This window comes from Monodon monoceros, unplaced genomic scaffold (genome assembly GCF_005190385.1).
Source record: "Monodon monoceros isolate NGI ecotype Baffin Bay Population unplaced genomic scaffold, NGI_Narwhal_1 Super_Scaffold_12, whole genome shotgun sequence".
NCBI lineage: Eukaryota > Metazoa > Chordata > Mammalia > Artiodactyla > Monodontidae > Monodon > Monodon monoceros.
Window position 1 is genome coordinate 163859551 of NW_021703768.1, and position 15957 is coordinate 163875507.

General features: G+C 42.7%; 1 protein-coding gene and 1 pseudogene across 1 annotated transcript in view; one reads left to right on the forward strand and one right to left on the reverse strand.

Annotated features, from left to right (window-relative positions):
* The window catches only part of LOC114891877, a 77341-nt pseudogene extending 68510 nt beyond the window's left edge, over nt 1–8831 (reverse strand).
* Nucleotides 1–15957, forward strand: part of LOC114891878 (adhesion G protein-coupled receptor E2-like) — a gene marked incomplete at its 5' end in the record, with an annotated part of 68148 nt that overhangs the window by 42568 nt on the left and 9623 nt on the right. The window contains 7 exon segments of the mRNA XM_029216352.1: nt 11117–11188; nt 11191–11223; nt 11413–11633; nt 11817–11996; nt 14695–14755; nt 14758–14885; nt 15164–15399. Of these exon segments, the coding sequence (XP_029072185.1) occupies nt 11117–11188; nt 11191–11223; nt 11413–11633; nt 11817–11996; nt 14695–14755; nt 14758–14885; nt 15164–15399 (931 nt within the window).

The window sequence follows — 15957 nt, forward strand, 5'->3', positions numbered from 1 at the left end:
ATCATGGATTGCAGTGCCAGAAAAGGTGAGCCAGTGAGCCCGGAGGAAACTCAGGATGTGAAAACACAGGATACTGACCCCAGATAGCTGAGGTGCATATCAAAGGAATGGTTTCAGTGAGCCCACACTCTTGCATCTTCCCATACAAAGAAAAGCGCTAAATTCCTTAACTTGAGATACAGTAAGTCCCTGCAAACGACCCTTCAAGTTGCGAACTTTCAAAGATGCAAATGAGCGTTCCATCAACGTTAGGCGTGAGTGAAACTGCAGCTTGCCCTCCACCTCCTACTGCTGAGGTCCTTCAGCTCTACCATCTCCCACCTCCTCCCTCTCCTCCAGTAACTCTTCTTGCCTGTTCACTCGATGCCAGCCCCTGTATGCCAGCTATCGTACTGTACTAGTGTACTTTTCAAGGGACTGTACTGTAAGATTTAAAATGTTTTATTTATTCTTTGTTTTTTATGTATTATTTGTGTGAAAAGTATTATAAACCTATTTCAGTACAGTACCATATAGCCGATGGTGTTAGTTGGATACCTAGACTAACTTTGTTGGACTTTCAAACAAATCGGACTGATGAACGTGCTCTCAGAACCAGAACTCGTTCTTATGTAGCGACTTACTGTACCTAGTTTTCTTTTATTAACAGTAATCTTTTGTTCCTACTACCTGCCCTTTGTTGCAAAACTCCTATATATCCTAGCTCCCCTCTCGCCTCCTCAGAGCAGTTTTCTCAGGGTTACTTGAAATGCTGCCTCCGGACTTGAAGTCCTCAGTATGTCCACTGAAGAAAACGTAACTCTCAACTTTCAGGTTGTGAATATTTTTTTTTCAGTTGACAATACCTTACCCCTTCTATAACTGTTACGGTAACCGACTGTGTTAGGTGGGTCCCTACCCTAGGTGTGATTGACAACACATTACTGCCAGGAACGTATGAAAGAGTTTATTACTTCCATAATGGAAGTGTCTGGGGAGGGCAGGGAAGGCCTCTTAAGTAGGTGGGAAGTGCCTTGACAGAACAAGGAAAGGAGCCTGGCCTGAGTTTTTTGTTTTTTTAATTTTTATTGGAGTATAGTTGATTTACAATGTTGTGTTAGTTTCTGCTGTACAGCAAAGTGAATCAATTATACATAAACATATATCCACTCTTTTTTAGATTCTTTTCCCATATAGGTCATTACAGAGTCCTGAGTAGGGCTCCCTGTGCTATACAGTAGGTCCCTATTAGTTATCTATTTTATTTATTTTAATTAAAACAAAATTTTTGGCCGCACCACGCAGCACATGGGTCTAGCTCTCAGACCAGGGATTGAACCTGTGCCTCCTGCATTGGAAGTGGAGAGTCTTAACCACTGGACACCAGGGAAGTCCCTCTATTTTATATATGTTTGTGTGTATATGTCAATCCCAATCTCCCAATTTAACCTTCCCCACCCCCCTTTCCCCCCAGTAACCATGTTTGCTTTTCACATCTGTGACTCTATTTCTGTTTTATAAATAAGTTCAGTTGTGCCATTTTTTTAGATTCCACATATAAGCGATATAATATGATATTTGTCTTTCTCTGTCTGACTTACTTCACTCAGTATGAGAATCTCTAGGTCCATCCATGTTGCTGCAATTTTTGCCTGAGGTTTTTTTTTGTTTGTTTGTTTAAATTGAGATTAGGAGGTGGACTAGTGTGAGATTTTGCACATAAAGGCAGAGGCTACCAAGGATTTAATCTCTTACCAGCACCAAAGAAGTAAGCACTCAGGGCTTCTTGTCATCTTGTACAGATGTGGGGCACCAGGAGAAGGAAGGATGAGGCTTTACAAGTTGTCAGCAGTCAAACATAAAAAAACGGAGTCAGACTTCTAAATTCTCATCTGGCATGCAAAGAGCTTAGAAGGGGACATTCCTATAATCCTCACCAGAAAAAAGCAAACAAACTTAAAATTAACAACTCAGATCTATCAAACCATTAGTCACAGGGCTGACTGCTGTCTCCAAAATTGGAGAGACAGTAAAATAGCAATTTTGAAATATGCCCACAATATTCTGCTCTTAACAATGCCTGTCCTCAAAAGATTCTGTTTTATCAGTGCCTAACTGACATGGTGGGAGGGTGAAGTAGGAGATAGATGGGCCCCTGGGCCAGACAGCTGGTGTTTGTCAAGTGGAGCAAAACTGAAGTTTTGTCCTCAGCCAGACAAGAATGATGCCCGTTTCCCTTCCTCCACTGGTATGGAGGGAATGAACTAGCAGTGGGGAGTGTGTTGCAGCAAAAATAGAAATGAAGTTTTCCCTCTCCTGAGAACAAGGAAAGTAAAGGGAACAGTGATCAGGCTAGAGAAGAAACCAACAGGTCTGAAAGAGTTAATCACTTCTAGCTATATTTTAACTGGTACTAATCTGTAGTGTCTGTAACTAGATTAGTCCTTCACAAAGCTAACCTATCACTACCTGACACTATGTGAATTACATCCTGCACCTATCACCCCCTAACTCTGTGTGATGTAAATTACATCCTGCACCTGGTGTTTAAGCTCCCTGCACTCCCTTGTTACAAGTCACCCCTTGTCGCTCTTTGCATTTCAGAAAGAAGGGCACAGGCCAATAAACCAGAGACAAACAGGCCCAGTTACTGGCCGCGCCGCCTGACGCCAGCTGTGACTGTTTTGAAATAATGCAAGAAGAAGAAAAATGCAAGACCTTCATGACTTCGATCCTTATCATACACCCCCGGACTTCGAGCCCCACCTATAAGATCTCCTCTGACTCCTCGGGAAGTGAAGGCACAGTTCTTGAGGCGCTAGCCTGCTGTGTTTTCCCTTTTGCCTGGCAAAGAATTAAAAACTATCTTTCTTTTCCTCCAAAGACTCTGTCTCCATATTCCTGTTCAGCATCAGTGCACAGACAGCCAAGATTTTTTGGCAACAGGGGAAATTGCTAACTTGAGTCCCCTCTAGCCTTTCTGCCTGACCTAAGCTGAGGGAGAGAGAGACCTCAGAAAGACTTGTGAGGTTGAGAGTTTTGTTTTGTTTAAACCCCAATAGCAAACACGTGGCGTGTTTTCCGAAACCACTTCACCAGCTCTCCAATTCCAACTGAGTGTCTTACAACTCAATTCTACCACTAACCAAAGTTAACATCAGATTCCACAGTTGAAGGGCCCAGTCCTGTTGTTGGGGGAACCACTGACCGTAACTGCCCACCCTGGCCAGACACGATAGTAACCACTTGAATGAGTTATCTTACAACAGGAGGTGCTGGTAAGGAATGCAGAATTAACAAGCTACCACCAACCGTAAGCATTCAGGAAAGGTCAAAAGGAGAGAAGAGGTGTCAGTCTGTATATCTTACCAACCTCCCAGAATCCTTCTCCATCTTGGCTGAGCGATGGGCGTGCCACCAGGAAGGACCCTGAGTCAGAATGATCGGCCAGAGACAACCCAGAAACGAACCCCATTACTATAAAATGTGAGACTTTGAGCCATGTGGCAGAGCAGTTCTTCTGGGTTCCCTTACCCTGCTGCTCTCCAGCTGGGCGCCCCTTCCCAGTGAAATCTCTCGCTTTGTCAGCGTGTGTGCCTCCTTGGACAATTCATTTCTGAGTGTTAGACAAGAGCCCATTCTCAGGCCCTGGAAGGGGTTCCCCTTCCTGCAACACCACAAGACTGCCCCCATGTCAGATGCCAGCTACAAATGCAAGGCCCAGGCCACACACGTTTCTGGATGGCTGACCACAAATTCGGAAGTTCCCTATAACCCCTCATGTCTGTTAATTTGATAGAACGACTATTAGAACTAAGAAAAATGCTTTACTTATTATTATCAGTTTATTTGAAAAGATACAAGTCAGGAACAGCCAAATGGACAGGGTGCACAGAGCAAAGTAGGCAAACAGGGGTAGGAAGGTTCCATGCCCTCTCCTGGCATGACAGCCTCCCAGCACAGTGATGTGTTCACCAACTCAGATATCTCTGAATCCCGAAGTTTAGGGGTTTTGATGGAGTTTTCAACACTGGGGGCTTGAGGGTGGGCTGGGCTGAAAGTTCTAAGCCTCTAATCATAGCTTTGTTTTTCCTGGTAACCATCCCCCATCATGAAATCATCTATGGGTCTGGAAACAGTTGCCTCATTAGAACATAAGATGCTACTATCACCCTTATCACATGGGAAATTCCAAGGGCTTTAGGAGGTCTTTGTTAAGAACCATGGACAAAGGCCAAATATCCTTCTTATACCACAGAAGTTCACAGTCCATGGTCACATACTGAGACCCAATCATGGGACTATAAAACATTTCCTTTCCACCCTCAACGTACCACCACATCAAGAAGACACCTAATAACAGTATAAAACACTGACAGAACTGTATGTTTCAGAACTCATTTACAAGTCTCTATAGTACTCCTGAAGATGACATGGGAGACAAAAGCAAGGACACCTGAAGATATTTTAGCCTCTGACAGCCACAGCAAATAATAAGTCCAAACCCTAGTCAGATAAACCTAAAATCTCATACTACAGGCCTAAAAACCTCAGTTCCTTTTCACGGTACGTCATGTCTGGTATTCAACAAAAGATTAAAAGGCACAATAAAAGACTTAAACACATCTCCTAAAAAAATAACAGAAAGGGGGGAGAGAGAAAAAAAACCACCCCAACACATCTCTGGGATTAGGACAAGCAAAAGAACCTGATTCAGATGTAGCAGATATGCTGGAATTATCAGACCAGTAATTTAAAGCAACCATGATTCATATGCTAAGTGCTCTAATGGAAATAATGGATGACCTGCAAGAACAGATAGGTAACATGTGCAGAGCTGGAAACTCTAAAAAAGAACCAAAGGGAAATCAAAGAAATTTTTTTTAAAAAGCAAAAGAACAGAACAAAAGTAAAGAATTCCTTTTGGGGGGGACCTTATCATTAGAGTGGAAATGTGTGAGAAAAAAGAATCGGCAACCTTGAGGAGCTGTCACTAGAACCTTCTGAACTGAAATGCAAAGATAAGAAAAGGGTAAAAAGACAGAACAGAAATCCAAGAGCTTTGGGACAATTAAAAAAGGTGTAACATATACAACATGGGAGTACATGAAGGAGAAGAAATAAACAGGATACATAAAATAATAATGAGATTTTCCCCCAAATTAATAATGGATACCAAAATACAGATGTAGGCAGCTCAGAGGTCACCAAACAGGATAAAAACCCTAAAAATGCACACCTAGAAATATATATTCAAACTCAAGAAAAATCAAAAACAAAAAAAATCTTGAAAGAAGTCGGGGAAAAAAAACCTTAGTTACAGAGAAACAAGGATAAGAAGTAAATTGGACTTTTCTTTTCAGAAACCATGCAAGCAGGAAGAGAGTTTTGTGAAACACAGCGTTGAAAGAGAAACCTCCCAACTAGAATTTTGTGTCAAGCAAAATTATCTTTCAAGTGGGGGAGAAATAAAGACTTCCAAAGAAATGGAGGGAATTTGTCACCAAAATCCCTGCTTTGCAAAAAAATTTAAAAGAAATTCATCAGGAAGAAGGTAAATGATAAAGATTAAGTGTTAGAGAAGGAACAAATGAAGGTAATAATAAAATCATTTGTTTTTGTTATTCTTAATTAATCTGACATAACATTTTGTTGAAAATAATAATAGCAGCAACATATTCAGTAATTATAGCTTTTGGATGAGTGAAATGAATGACAGAAATGTTACAAGGGGCAAGGGAGAGAATTTGCACATCCAGTGAAATGCTATGGTATTACTTCAGAGAGGAGTTGGGTTAGTTGTAAATGTATACTACAAACTCAAGGGCAATGACCAAAAATGTAAAAAAAAAAAAAAAAAAAGTTATAATGATATGCTAAGAGAAGAGGAAAAATGGAATCAAGTAAAATGTCCCCTAAAAGGTAGAGAAGACAGAAGAGAAGTGGAAGACAAAAAAGAAACAAAGAACAAGGGCAACAAATAAAAAATGTTAAAATATGGTAGGTATTAATCCAGCTATATCAATAATCACTTTAAACATCAGTGGTCTAAATACAATAAGTGAAACCAAAAAAACCTGTCACAGTAGATTAAAAAACAAAACAAAACTGGGCTTCCCTGGTGGCGCAGTGATTAAGAATCCACCTGCCAATGCAGGGGACATGGGTTCCAGCCCTGGTCCGGGAAGATCCTACAAGTCATGGAGCAGCTAAGCCCGTGCACCACAACTACTGAGCCTGCGCTCTAGAGCCCGTGAGCCACAACTGCTGAAGTCCACGTGCCCTAGAGCCAGTGCTCCGCAGCAAGAGAAGCCACCGCAATGAGAAGCTCATGCACCGCAACTAAGAGTAGCCCCCACTCACCGCAACTAGAGAAAGCCTGTATGCAGCAAAGAAGACCCAACGCAGCCAAAAATAAATAAATAAAAAAGAATACCAAGGGGGTCAGCATGGATGAGTGGCTGAAAGGCTGGTACCAGGAAGTCAAGAGGACTCACACCAACCAGGGCTTGAAGTCCAAAAAAGGGCTGCAGACCCTACTAATTGCTCACTGAATCCATCAGGAGCCTTGCACACCAGCTGCTTGGGATACTCTGCCTGCAGACACTTCCAACTGGCCATGGGCACACCCAATGCTCCATATACGTCAACCCCCACCCTATGTCTGGCTCCTCACATGACCCCCAGATGAGGAGCGCAAGACTGCACAGTAAGCACACACATGTAGCTCATAAGCACACACATGACTAGGTGGGATTGGGAAGACATACAGACCTGAGCATTTCAGGGGAAGCAAACACAGCACCCAGCCTGGATGTGAGGGATCAAGGAAAGGCATAGAATCTTAAGAATTCTGTCCAAAAGAGGGAACAAGAGGCATGAAGTGGGCATCCACAGAAAAAGCCTGAGAGAAGCTCAGAATATCCATCTGGGTTGAATGGTAAAGGTGTTTCTATCCCAAAGCCAGTCAGTAAAAACTGGAGGAGGTGACTGTTTCTTCAAATGCAAAGACAGCAACACAACACTTCATGAAAAATGAAGAAGGAAGAAAAAAAGAAGATTGTAAGGCATTCTGCTAGCTCAACAAGAAAAGCCACGAGTATCTATTGACTCCAGAAAATAATGATGCTGGTTTTATTTCCATGACAAGGAACTTTTGTAAACAATCATACTTGAGCACTTCTGCTCTGCAAGCCTAAGCCCTGGAATTACTGATACATTTGAAAGCACCCAAAAGTAAGCAAAAGACTTCAGAAACACCCGGTAAGGGCAGGAAAAAAGGGAAACAAATTTTAACACAGGCAATGTACTAATGTTATATTATACTTTTCTGAAATTCACCTCTTTCTTTAGTTTACAATTACTGTAAAACGGTGACTAAAAAGTGAATAAAACTTTTTAGGGTGACAAACCCATGCAGGAGCAGAAACATTTCTCAGGGGGTAGCTACACCCAAGGGCTTCCCATAGGATACAGGATGTCTGTGCCCAGCAAAGACTCTGGGGGGAGACACCCAAGGGTTTCACACAGCCTAGATACAGGTGGTTATTCTCTGCTTTCCTCTCATGGTAAAGAGAGGAAAACCAAAAACTACACCTTTAAACATGAGCCACTCATTGGCTGTGGGAAAATGACAAAATTCTGCATCCCCCTCTGCCAAAGAGTGGCTGTGGGACCCTGTGTAAGGATTTAACTTCTTGGATCCTTCAATGTTTGCTTCTAAAAAGCGAGCTTAATACTTATTGCATGTTAGGATTAAATGAGATCTGTGTAAGGTGTTTGCACAGTCCCTGATATATGGTGAGCATTAAATAATTTTTATTTCCATTAATAATACTATTGATTTTATTATTTTGTTTTGTTTTGTTTGTTTTGCGGTACGCGGGCCTCTCACTGTTGTGGCCTCTCCCGTTGCGGAGCAACAGGCTCCGGACGCGCAGGTTCAGCGGCCATGGCTCACAGGGCACAGCCGCTCCGCGGCATAGGGGATCTTCCCAGACCGGGTCACGAACCCGCGTCCCCTGCATCGGCAGGCGGACTCCCAACCACTGCGCCACCAGGGAAGCCCTGATTTTATTATTAAATAAATGAACACACAAATTTTCTGCCCTGGAAAGAAAAATACGGCGTCTGTTTGACATGCACCACGGAGGACAAATAGTTGATAATGATACTGTGAATTAGAGACGCAGTTGGCTTTGGGAAGGCGGGGAGGGACCTGGAATTTATGGATTTAATGCCAGCCCTAGGAAGAGCTAGGCTGGGGCGACAGGTTCGTGGATTTGAGACTCTGCTTCCCCAAACATTTGGAAAACTCAGGAGAAAACGGGTCCTCTTGGGGAGAAAACTGGCACAGGGGTCCCCACAGACAAAAGCTCCACCCACACTTAAAGACCAGACACAGAGTCTGAAGACTCTACCCGAGGTCAATGCACAACCTGAGGAGAGACGGGTTGCGGGTGCAGAGCTGCCCAGAGAGGTTCCGGGGCCAAAGTCACCACGCACAGTGATGGGACAGGACGCGCGAAGTCTCGGCTGCTGGCCCAGCCCCCGCGCTGAGAGCTGGAGGGGGCTTAGGTCTGAGCTGAGCCCCGGGCGGACTTCGGTCTGCAGACTCCGGAGTTGACCGCAGCAGGGTCCGGGTCCCACAGTGGCAGGTTCCGACTCAACCCCTCCTCCCTGTCCTGGGACACCTGGCCCCTCAACTCACCATTTCCTGGCTTCTGGGGTCCCCCTGGGGTCCTCCGTTCCACTCCTGCCGCCTCTGTAGTTCACAGGATCATATACGCTACAGAGAGACACCTGGCGCCGGGAGAGCAGATGAAACTTGACGCTGAGCTGCTACAGGAGCCTTTAAGTGGTCGGCTAAGTGTTACCCCACCCACCTTCCCGTGCTGCGCCCCTGATTGGACAGTTCATGAGAACCCACCCCCTTTCCCTGATTGACAACAAGGCAGAAGGTCACGTGGTTGAACATAATGAGTTTCAGCCAGTGGGCTGGAACTTGCCCCCTCCAGGGAAGTTTGCTTTTAAACAAGACTTTTTCATAGGTGTTCCTAACCAATATTGTGCATAATCACACAGTGAAAGCCACAGGGCTTATGGGAAAAATGGGATTGGGTGGGGTTCAACACTCAAAACTTGTCACTGACATTTAAAAAAAAGGAATCTAAGAAAACAGCATCTTACATATATTGAATAATTAAGAAATACAAAAGCACTACAAGAAACAGAGCACTTTACCTTGAAAGAGGCCTGTCCTTTGCTTGTAGAAGTGATCATCAGGATTGACACTTGTGAGAGGTGGAAGGAGAGTTACCTAAATTCAGACAAAGTCAGAACCCAGATGGATATTGGGATCCTTCATAACACCTGAGAGGCACTGAATGCGCTGGCAGTGTCTTGAGCTGTGCGCATATGTTTTGTGTATTTCTGAGCAGCTAGGTTCACCTGGGTGCAGTTTTCTGCAGTTAACTCCTGTTTCTCTTGTGTGCCTTGCAGATGAAATTGCACATAAGCAAACATGAAATTAACATTATGCTCAAATTGTTTCCAAATTTATCAATACCCAGAAAAATATCATGTTTTCAAAACAAGCATTATAGCAGAACTGACTGCATGTAGATGTAGATATATTTTCTGAACCATTTGAAAGTTGAAAATATCATGACACTTCACCATTAAATATTTCAGCTTGAATCACCCAGAATCAGGACATTGTCCTATGTAACCATAATACCAATACCACGCTTCAAAAGTTAAGACTATTTTGGTATCATCTAATATTCAGTCCATATCAAACCAAGCAGAACCTGTGGGGACTTTACAGGGGACAGACCCCTGTATCCCCCACCTGATACTTATATTGTAGAAAATCTTTAGCCTCCTAGGCCTTCCCAGAGTTCCAAAGAGCAAATTTAATAAGAGAAGGGGGAGAATGCTGAAAGAAAGGAAAAGGGTCAAGCAAGACAAAATAATAATAGTTCAGCCAGAAAACAAAGCCAAGGACCTGAGTTCCTCCTCGAGGGTATATATAATAATCTGAGCTGTATCTTTGAGTTGTTTTCCTGATAATAAAACTCCCACCAGGTGGAAGAAGTTAACTGTATGCTGACCACAAACACATGGACGCCAGAGTGGCTGCAACATAGATTGGTAGTAAGTTTTGAAATGAGGAATTGTAACTCCTCCGAATTTGTTTTTCATTTTCAAGATTGCTTTGCATAGCCAGGCCACTCGTAATTCCCTATGAATTTTAGGATGAGCTTTCCATTTCTGCCAAAAAATTAATTTAATGATGTCAGAATTTTGATATGGCTTGCACTGAATCTATAGACCACTTTGGGGACTACTGCCATCTTAACAATATGAACCTTAACAATATGAACTCTCCAATCCATGAACATAGGATGTCTTATGATATATTTAGGGTTTCTAATTTCTTTCAACAATCTTTTGTAGTTTTCAATATATGTCTTGAGTTTCCTTGGATAAAATTTTTCCTAATATTTTATTGACTATTTGTGTATCCATGTTCATAATGGATATTGGTCTATGGGGTTTTTGTGATGTCTTTATCTTATTTTATTTATAGGGTAATGATGGTCTCATAGAAATATTTAGGTAGTGTTCCTTTCTCTTCTATTCTATGGAGAGGTTTACAAAGGATTAGTGTTAATTCTTCCATGAATGGCTGGGAGAATTCAACATAGAAGCCATCTGTTCTGTTCTTTTCTTTTGGGGAAGTTTTGGATACTGATTCAACCTGCTTACCTGTTGCCAGATCATTCTGATTTTCCATTTTCTTAAGTCACTTTTGGTATTTTGTGTGTCTCTAGGAATTTCTCCTTTTCATCTAGGTTGCCTAACTTGTTGTGGAATAAATTTCTTATAGTGTTCTATTATAATCCTTTGTAGGTTCAAAAGATATACAGATATACCATTATTGTGTGTACCAAATGTTATTATAACAAATAATACCATTATATATAATATATGTTATGTAATATATAAAGTATTTACATATTTATATAATATAGTAAAACATTTTCTTATATATACAAATAATAGTATTATGTTTACCACTGTAGGCACAATTGCTAATCTAACTTCCTTGTATAACCCCCACAACTCTTATAACTCTCCCTGAAGGTGTTGGAGGAAGAAGACAGGAATATCACCTTCATTCAGAATCAGACACAGATGATGCTACCTGGGATACAGTGCACGAATCTAATGACTCAGGTAATGGTTGAGGCAGGGAAACGGTCCCTGAGGATTCACAGTGGGAAAAGATACACAAAGAAGTGACAAACAGAAAACTAAACTTTAAAGGGAATTGTGGGTTATGGTGGGGCCACAAGGAAAGAGTCCATCTAAAGGAGGGGTCATGTTGGGCACCCCCAAGATGTCAACCTTGCTCTTATCCTGCAGGTACTATTGTGGTGGGCCTTGTCTCCACCCCGGGGATAGGGAAGTTGTTGGATAAAGTCCCCCTGGTCCTGGATACTGAAGAACAGGCAGTTCTGCATGAGACACACAAGGGTTTGCTGCAAGAAATCTCCCACATCCTGCTGTCAGATGTTGTATCCACCTTTATCACCAGCAATAACACCCAGAACCTCAGCTCCCCAGTCACCTTTGTCTTCCAACATGTGAGTCCAGGTGGGATGGCCCTGTGGGGTGGAAGACACCTGTGTCCTGGGCACAGCCTTGGGCTTCAGGGGGCTCCCCCATGGGTACATAATATCCCCAGGAAAGCCCTTCATGAGCCAGATTTGGGTCAGCATTTCTGAGTTACAGAACGACCATCTCACACCTATTTCCTGTTCCTAAAGTCAGTGATCCCTGGGCCAAGGGAGAAGATATGCTGTGTTTTCTGGGAGTGTGGCCAGAATGGAATTGGTCATTGGGCCACCAAAGGCTGCAGGATGGCCAGCACCAGAGACAACAGCACCATCTACCAATGCACCCACCCCAGCAGCTTTGCTGTCCTCATGGCCCAATACGATGTGCAGGTGAGAGCCCTGAGAAGGGCTGCATTCAATGTCAACCGCTGTGTAACAAATTCCCCCATATGTAAAACCTGAAAGAATTATTATCTCACAGTTATTGCTGATCAGCAATCTGGCATGGTATAGCTAGGTTGTCTGCTCAGGTTCTTACAAGGCTGAAATCATTCTGTCAGCCTGGACTGCACTCTCATCTGAGGCTTGGGGTCCTCCTCTAACCTTCTGATTCTGGGTACAATTCAGTGCCTTGTGATGGTAGGACTGAGGTCTCCTTGTCTCCTATCTATCAGCAGGGGTCCAGGTTTAGCTCTCAGGGGCTACCTGAATTCCTTCGCATGTGGACCTCTCCTGGGCCCTCTCACAGTGTATCAGTGTTCCTATCTGGAGGCCAGCAAGAGAAGCTTCCTCACATCAAAACTCTCTCAAACTTTGAATCTTTTCTCCAATAAAAAGCCCAGATCTCTTAGGAGCTCACATGATTAAGGCAAGCCCATGCAGGATAAACTTTCTTAACATCAGTTAATGTGGGACATGAATTCCATTTGCAAATCCCTTCACAGCAGAACCTACATTGGCATTTGACTTCAAACCTGGAAGTGGTTATGTGTACCTCAGGGGATGGGATATGATTGCCAATTAGAATTCTGCTTACCACAGGGGTCTTCAGACCAGGGACGCACAGGGGCTGCATAAAGGAAGATTTGGTGATAGCAGATGGGGCCAAGGGAGCCAGTGAGTACAGGTGGGTCAGGAGAAATCTTTGCCTCCTCACCTGGCCAGGTGAGCCGCTTACTTTCTCTGGTTCACCAAAACCAAATACTCTCTGGTGATCTCAAGTAATGGGGAATTTACTGAAATAAAGGTGCCACTCACATGAAAGTAAGCATGGAAATGATCACAGCACCATGGTCAGACCTCATAGGAGCCCCCAGAAGTTTGAACGATACTCCGAGTCCATGTTTCCTACAGCCATGTCCCTAAATACCACAATATTCATACTTTTACTTGTATACTGCTTCCTGTTTATTGAAGAGCTCAGATAGTTGAGTTTTGAATTCCAACAGAACAAGAGAGGAAACACTGGAGATTCTCCATCTCAATCTTAGCCCCAGACACTTAGTTCCTCTTGCTTCAACAACCAAAGTTGTTAATTTCTCCTGCAAATTTCAATAGATATTTTACACATATAAATATAGTATATGTATTTCTTCTTTGGCTCTCCTTTTTTCACACAGCTGATAGATTATTCTCTTGAGTCGTCAAAGGATTCTTCATTATTTTCTGGCCAAATACATTCTGTTGTGTGAATGTGCTGTAAATTCTATATCAAGGCCTCTCATAATGGGCGTTTTTATTAGATCACTTACTAATACACATAATGTTGTAACTGTTTACACTTACCTCATTGATCTCATGTTTGAATATGCAGTTAGAATGGATACTGGGTCAAATTCACAATTGCATGTTGGTAGATATTTCCGTATTTCAACATCTTGAGGTCGCACCTGTGGACACGGACACAGGTATTATGTAAAAGTTTGTGATTCCTCACACCATTACCACAAGTTTACTAGCAAATTTTTGGATGTTTACCCATCTGAGACGTAAATATCATATCTAGGAAAAACTGTGTGTGTTTTTTATTATTAATGGACTGTAACATCTTCATTTAGGAGCTATTAGTATTTCTGTCTCTGGAAACAATTTGTTCACATCCTTCGTATATGTTTCCACTGTCTTGTTGGTAAATTTCTTATGGATTTGGGGGAGCTCTTAATACAGTAGGAAAATTAGTTTTATTCAATAAACCAAATATTCTCAAAATTTATAGTTCATCAAAATCATCTGGTGGTCTCATTATTTATTTTTAAACATTTTATTCCTAAACAAAATCAAACTTAGAGATATGTTGCAAAATAAAATTTGTGCTAAAAATACTCAATTGCTCTTTATCCAGATGCACCTACTTTGAATGTTTCAATCTTCATTTTCTCCTTCATCCTTTCCTCTCTTTGTCTCTCTCTCTCTCCACCTCTCTCCATCTCTCGATCTCTCTCCTTCCCTGACTTACACTAAAAGGGAATTGGTGAGGGTTTTTTTCCTTGTCCTCAGGGATTTTAGGATGTATTCCAAAAAGTGGCAGAAAAATATGAATTTTAACCCACCACCGTCAACAAAATGTATCAGTTTTCCCCTTTTAACCAAGGATTTAATTCTAAATCTGTAAGGATTTGTGACGAGCCAGGAACAATTATTACAGGATGAGGTGTGTGGAGTTCAGGGTCATGGTTTATACCTGGACATCATGACTCCAGGTACAGACTATGTCACACACCACCACATGATGGGGATGGAGGCTTGCTCAATATGGAACTACATGCCTATGTGACCCTCTTGTGGTGACCCATAAGCTTAGTCATGCCCAAAAGTCTAAAGGAAAATAAACCCTTGTGAGTTCCAGGGCTTGGTCTTGACTGAGGACTCTCCTGTCCCTCAATCCTTCCAGAGACAGAATTAATCATATCAGATCCCATAAAATTCTAACATTCTGAACCTGCAGAAAGTTAGCCATAAACATCACATATCTACTTGGCTCCTCCATTCCTGGTTTTTATATGCCTAAAGATAAAAACAAAAATGGTGGAAGCATCATTACCCCAGAGCAGGAAAGGGTGACTGTGATGTCCTCTCTGATGTGTCCCAGGAGGAGGATCCTGCACTGACTGTGATCACCTACATGGGGCTGAGCCTCTCTCTGCTGTGCCTCCAGCCCTCACCTTCTTGCTGTGCAAAGCCATCCAGAACACCAGCACTTCGCTCCACCTGCAGCTCTCACTCTGCCTCTTCCTGGCCCACCTGCTCTTCCTAACAGCCATCGATAGAAGTGAGATCAAGGTACTTATACTGTCCCAAAATACCCCTGCTCTGCCCCAGGGGATGCTGAGTTCATGAAGCCATGCTACCTTGGACTCCTTAATAAAATGGCATTCCAGGTAAAGTTAGATATGTAAGTAGCCAATTTCTCATTGACTGGCACAATTAGAAGACAAATACTCCACTGACAACTCCTTCATATACGTCAGAGTTCTCCCCAGTGATGAAGTATAGAAGAGGTCCTGGGGTCATGCTACACCCTGACAATCCCTCCTGGTTACACCTTCCTCCTTCCCCAGGTGCTATGTGCCATCATCGCAGATGCCTTGCACTATCTCTACCTGGCCTCCTTCACCTGGATGCTGCTGGAAGGCCTGCACCTCTTCCTCACTGTACACAACCTGACAGTGGTCAACTACTCTAGTGTCAACAAGTTCATGAAGAAACTCACATTCCCAGTGGGCTACGGAGTCCCGGCTGTGATTGTGGCCATTTCTGCAGCATCCAGGCCCCATCTTTATGGAACACCCACCCGGTAAAAGCAAATCTCCACTGTACTTATCTTCTCCAGCATGACCATGGCCATCATAGAACCAACATAGCACTTTAGTTTTTTAAGATATATTTTTTATTGAAGTAACATTGTTTTGTAACACTATATACGTTTCATGTATACAACTTTATATTTCTACTTCTGTATACCTACAACTTGCTCACCACCAGAAATAGAGTTCCCATCCATCACCATAAAGTTGGCCCACTTTACCCATTTTGCCTCCCCTCAACCATGCCCCTTCCCCTGTGACAGCCAGTACTCTGTTCTCTGTATCTACGGGGGGAGGAGGCTTGTTTGGTTTGGTTTGTTCATTTCTTTTGTTGGTTTATAGTTTGTTGTATTCCACATATGTATGAAATCAGACTGTATTTGTCTTTCTCCACCTGACTTATTTCACTTAGCACAATACCCCCAATGTCCATCCATGTTGTCACAAATGGCAAGATTTCATCAGTTTTATGGCTGGGTAGTACTCCATGGCTGGTGTGGCTGTGTGTGTGTGTGTGTGTGTGTGTGTGTGTGTGTGTGTGTGTGTGT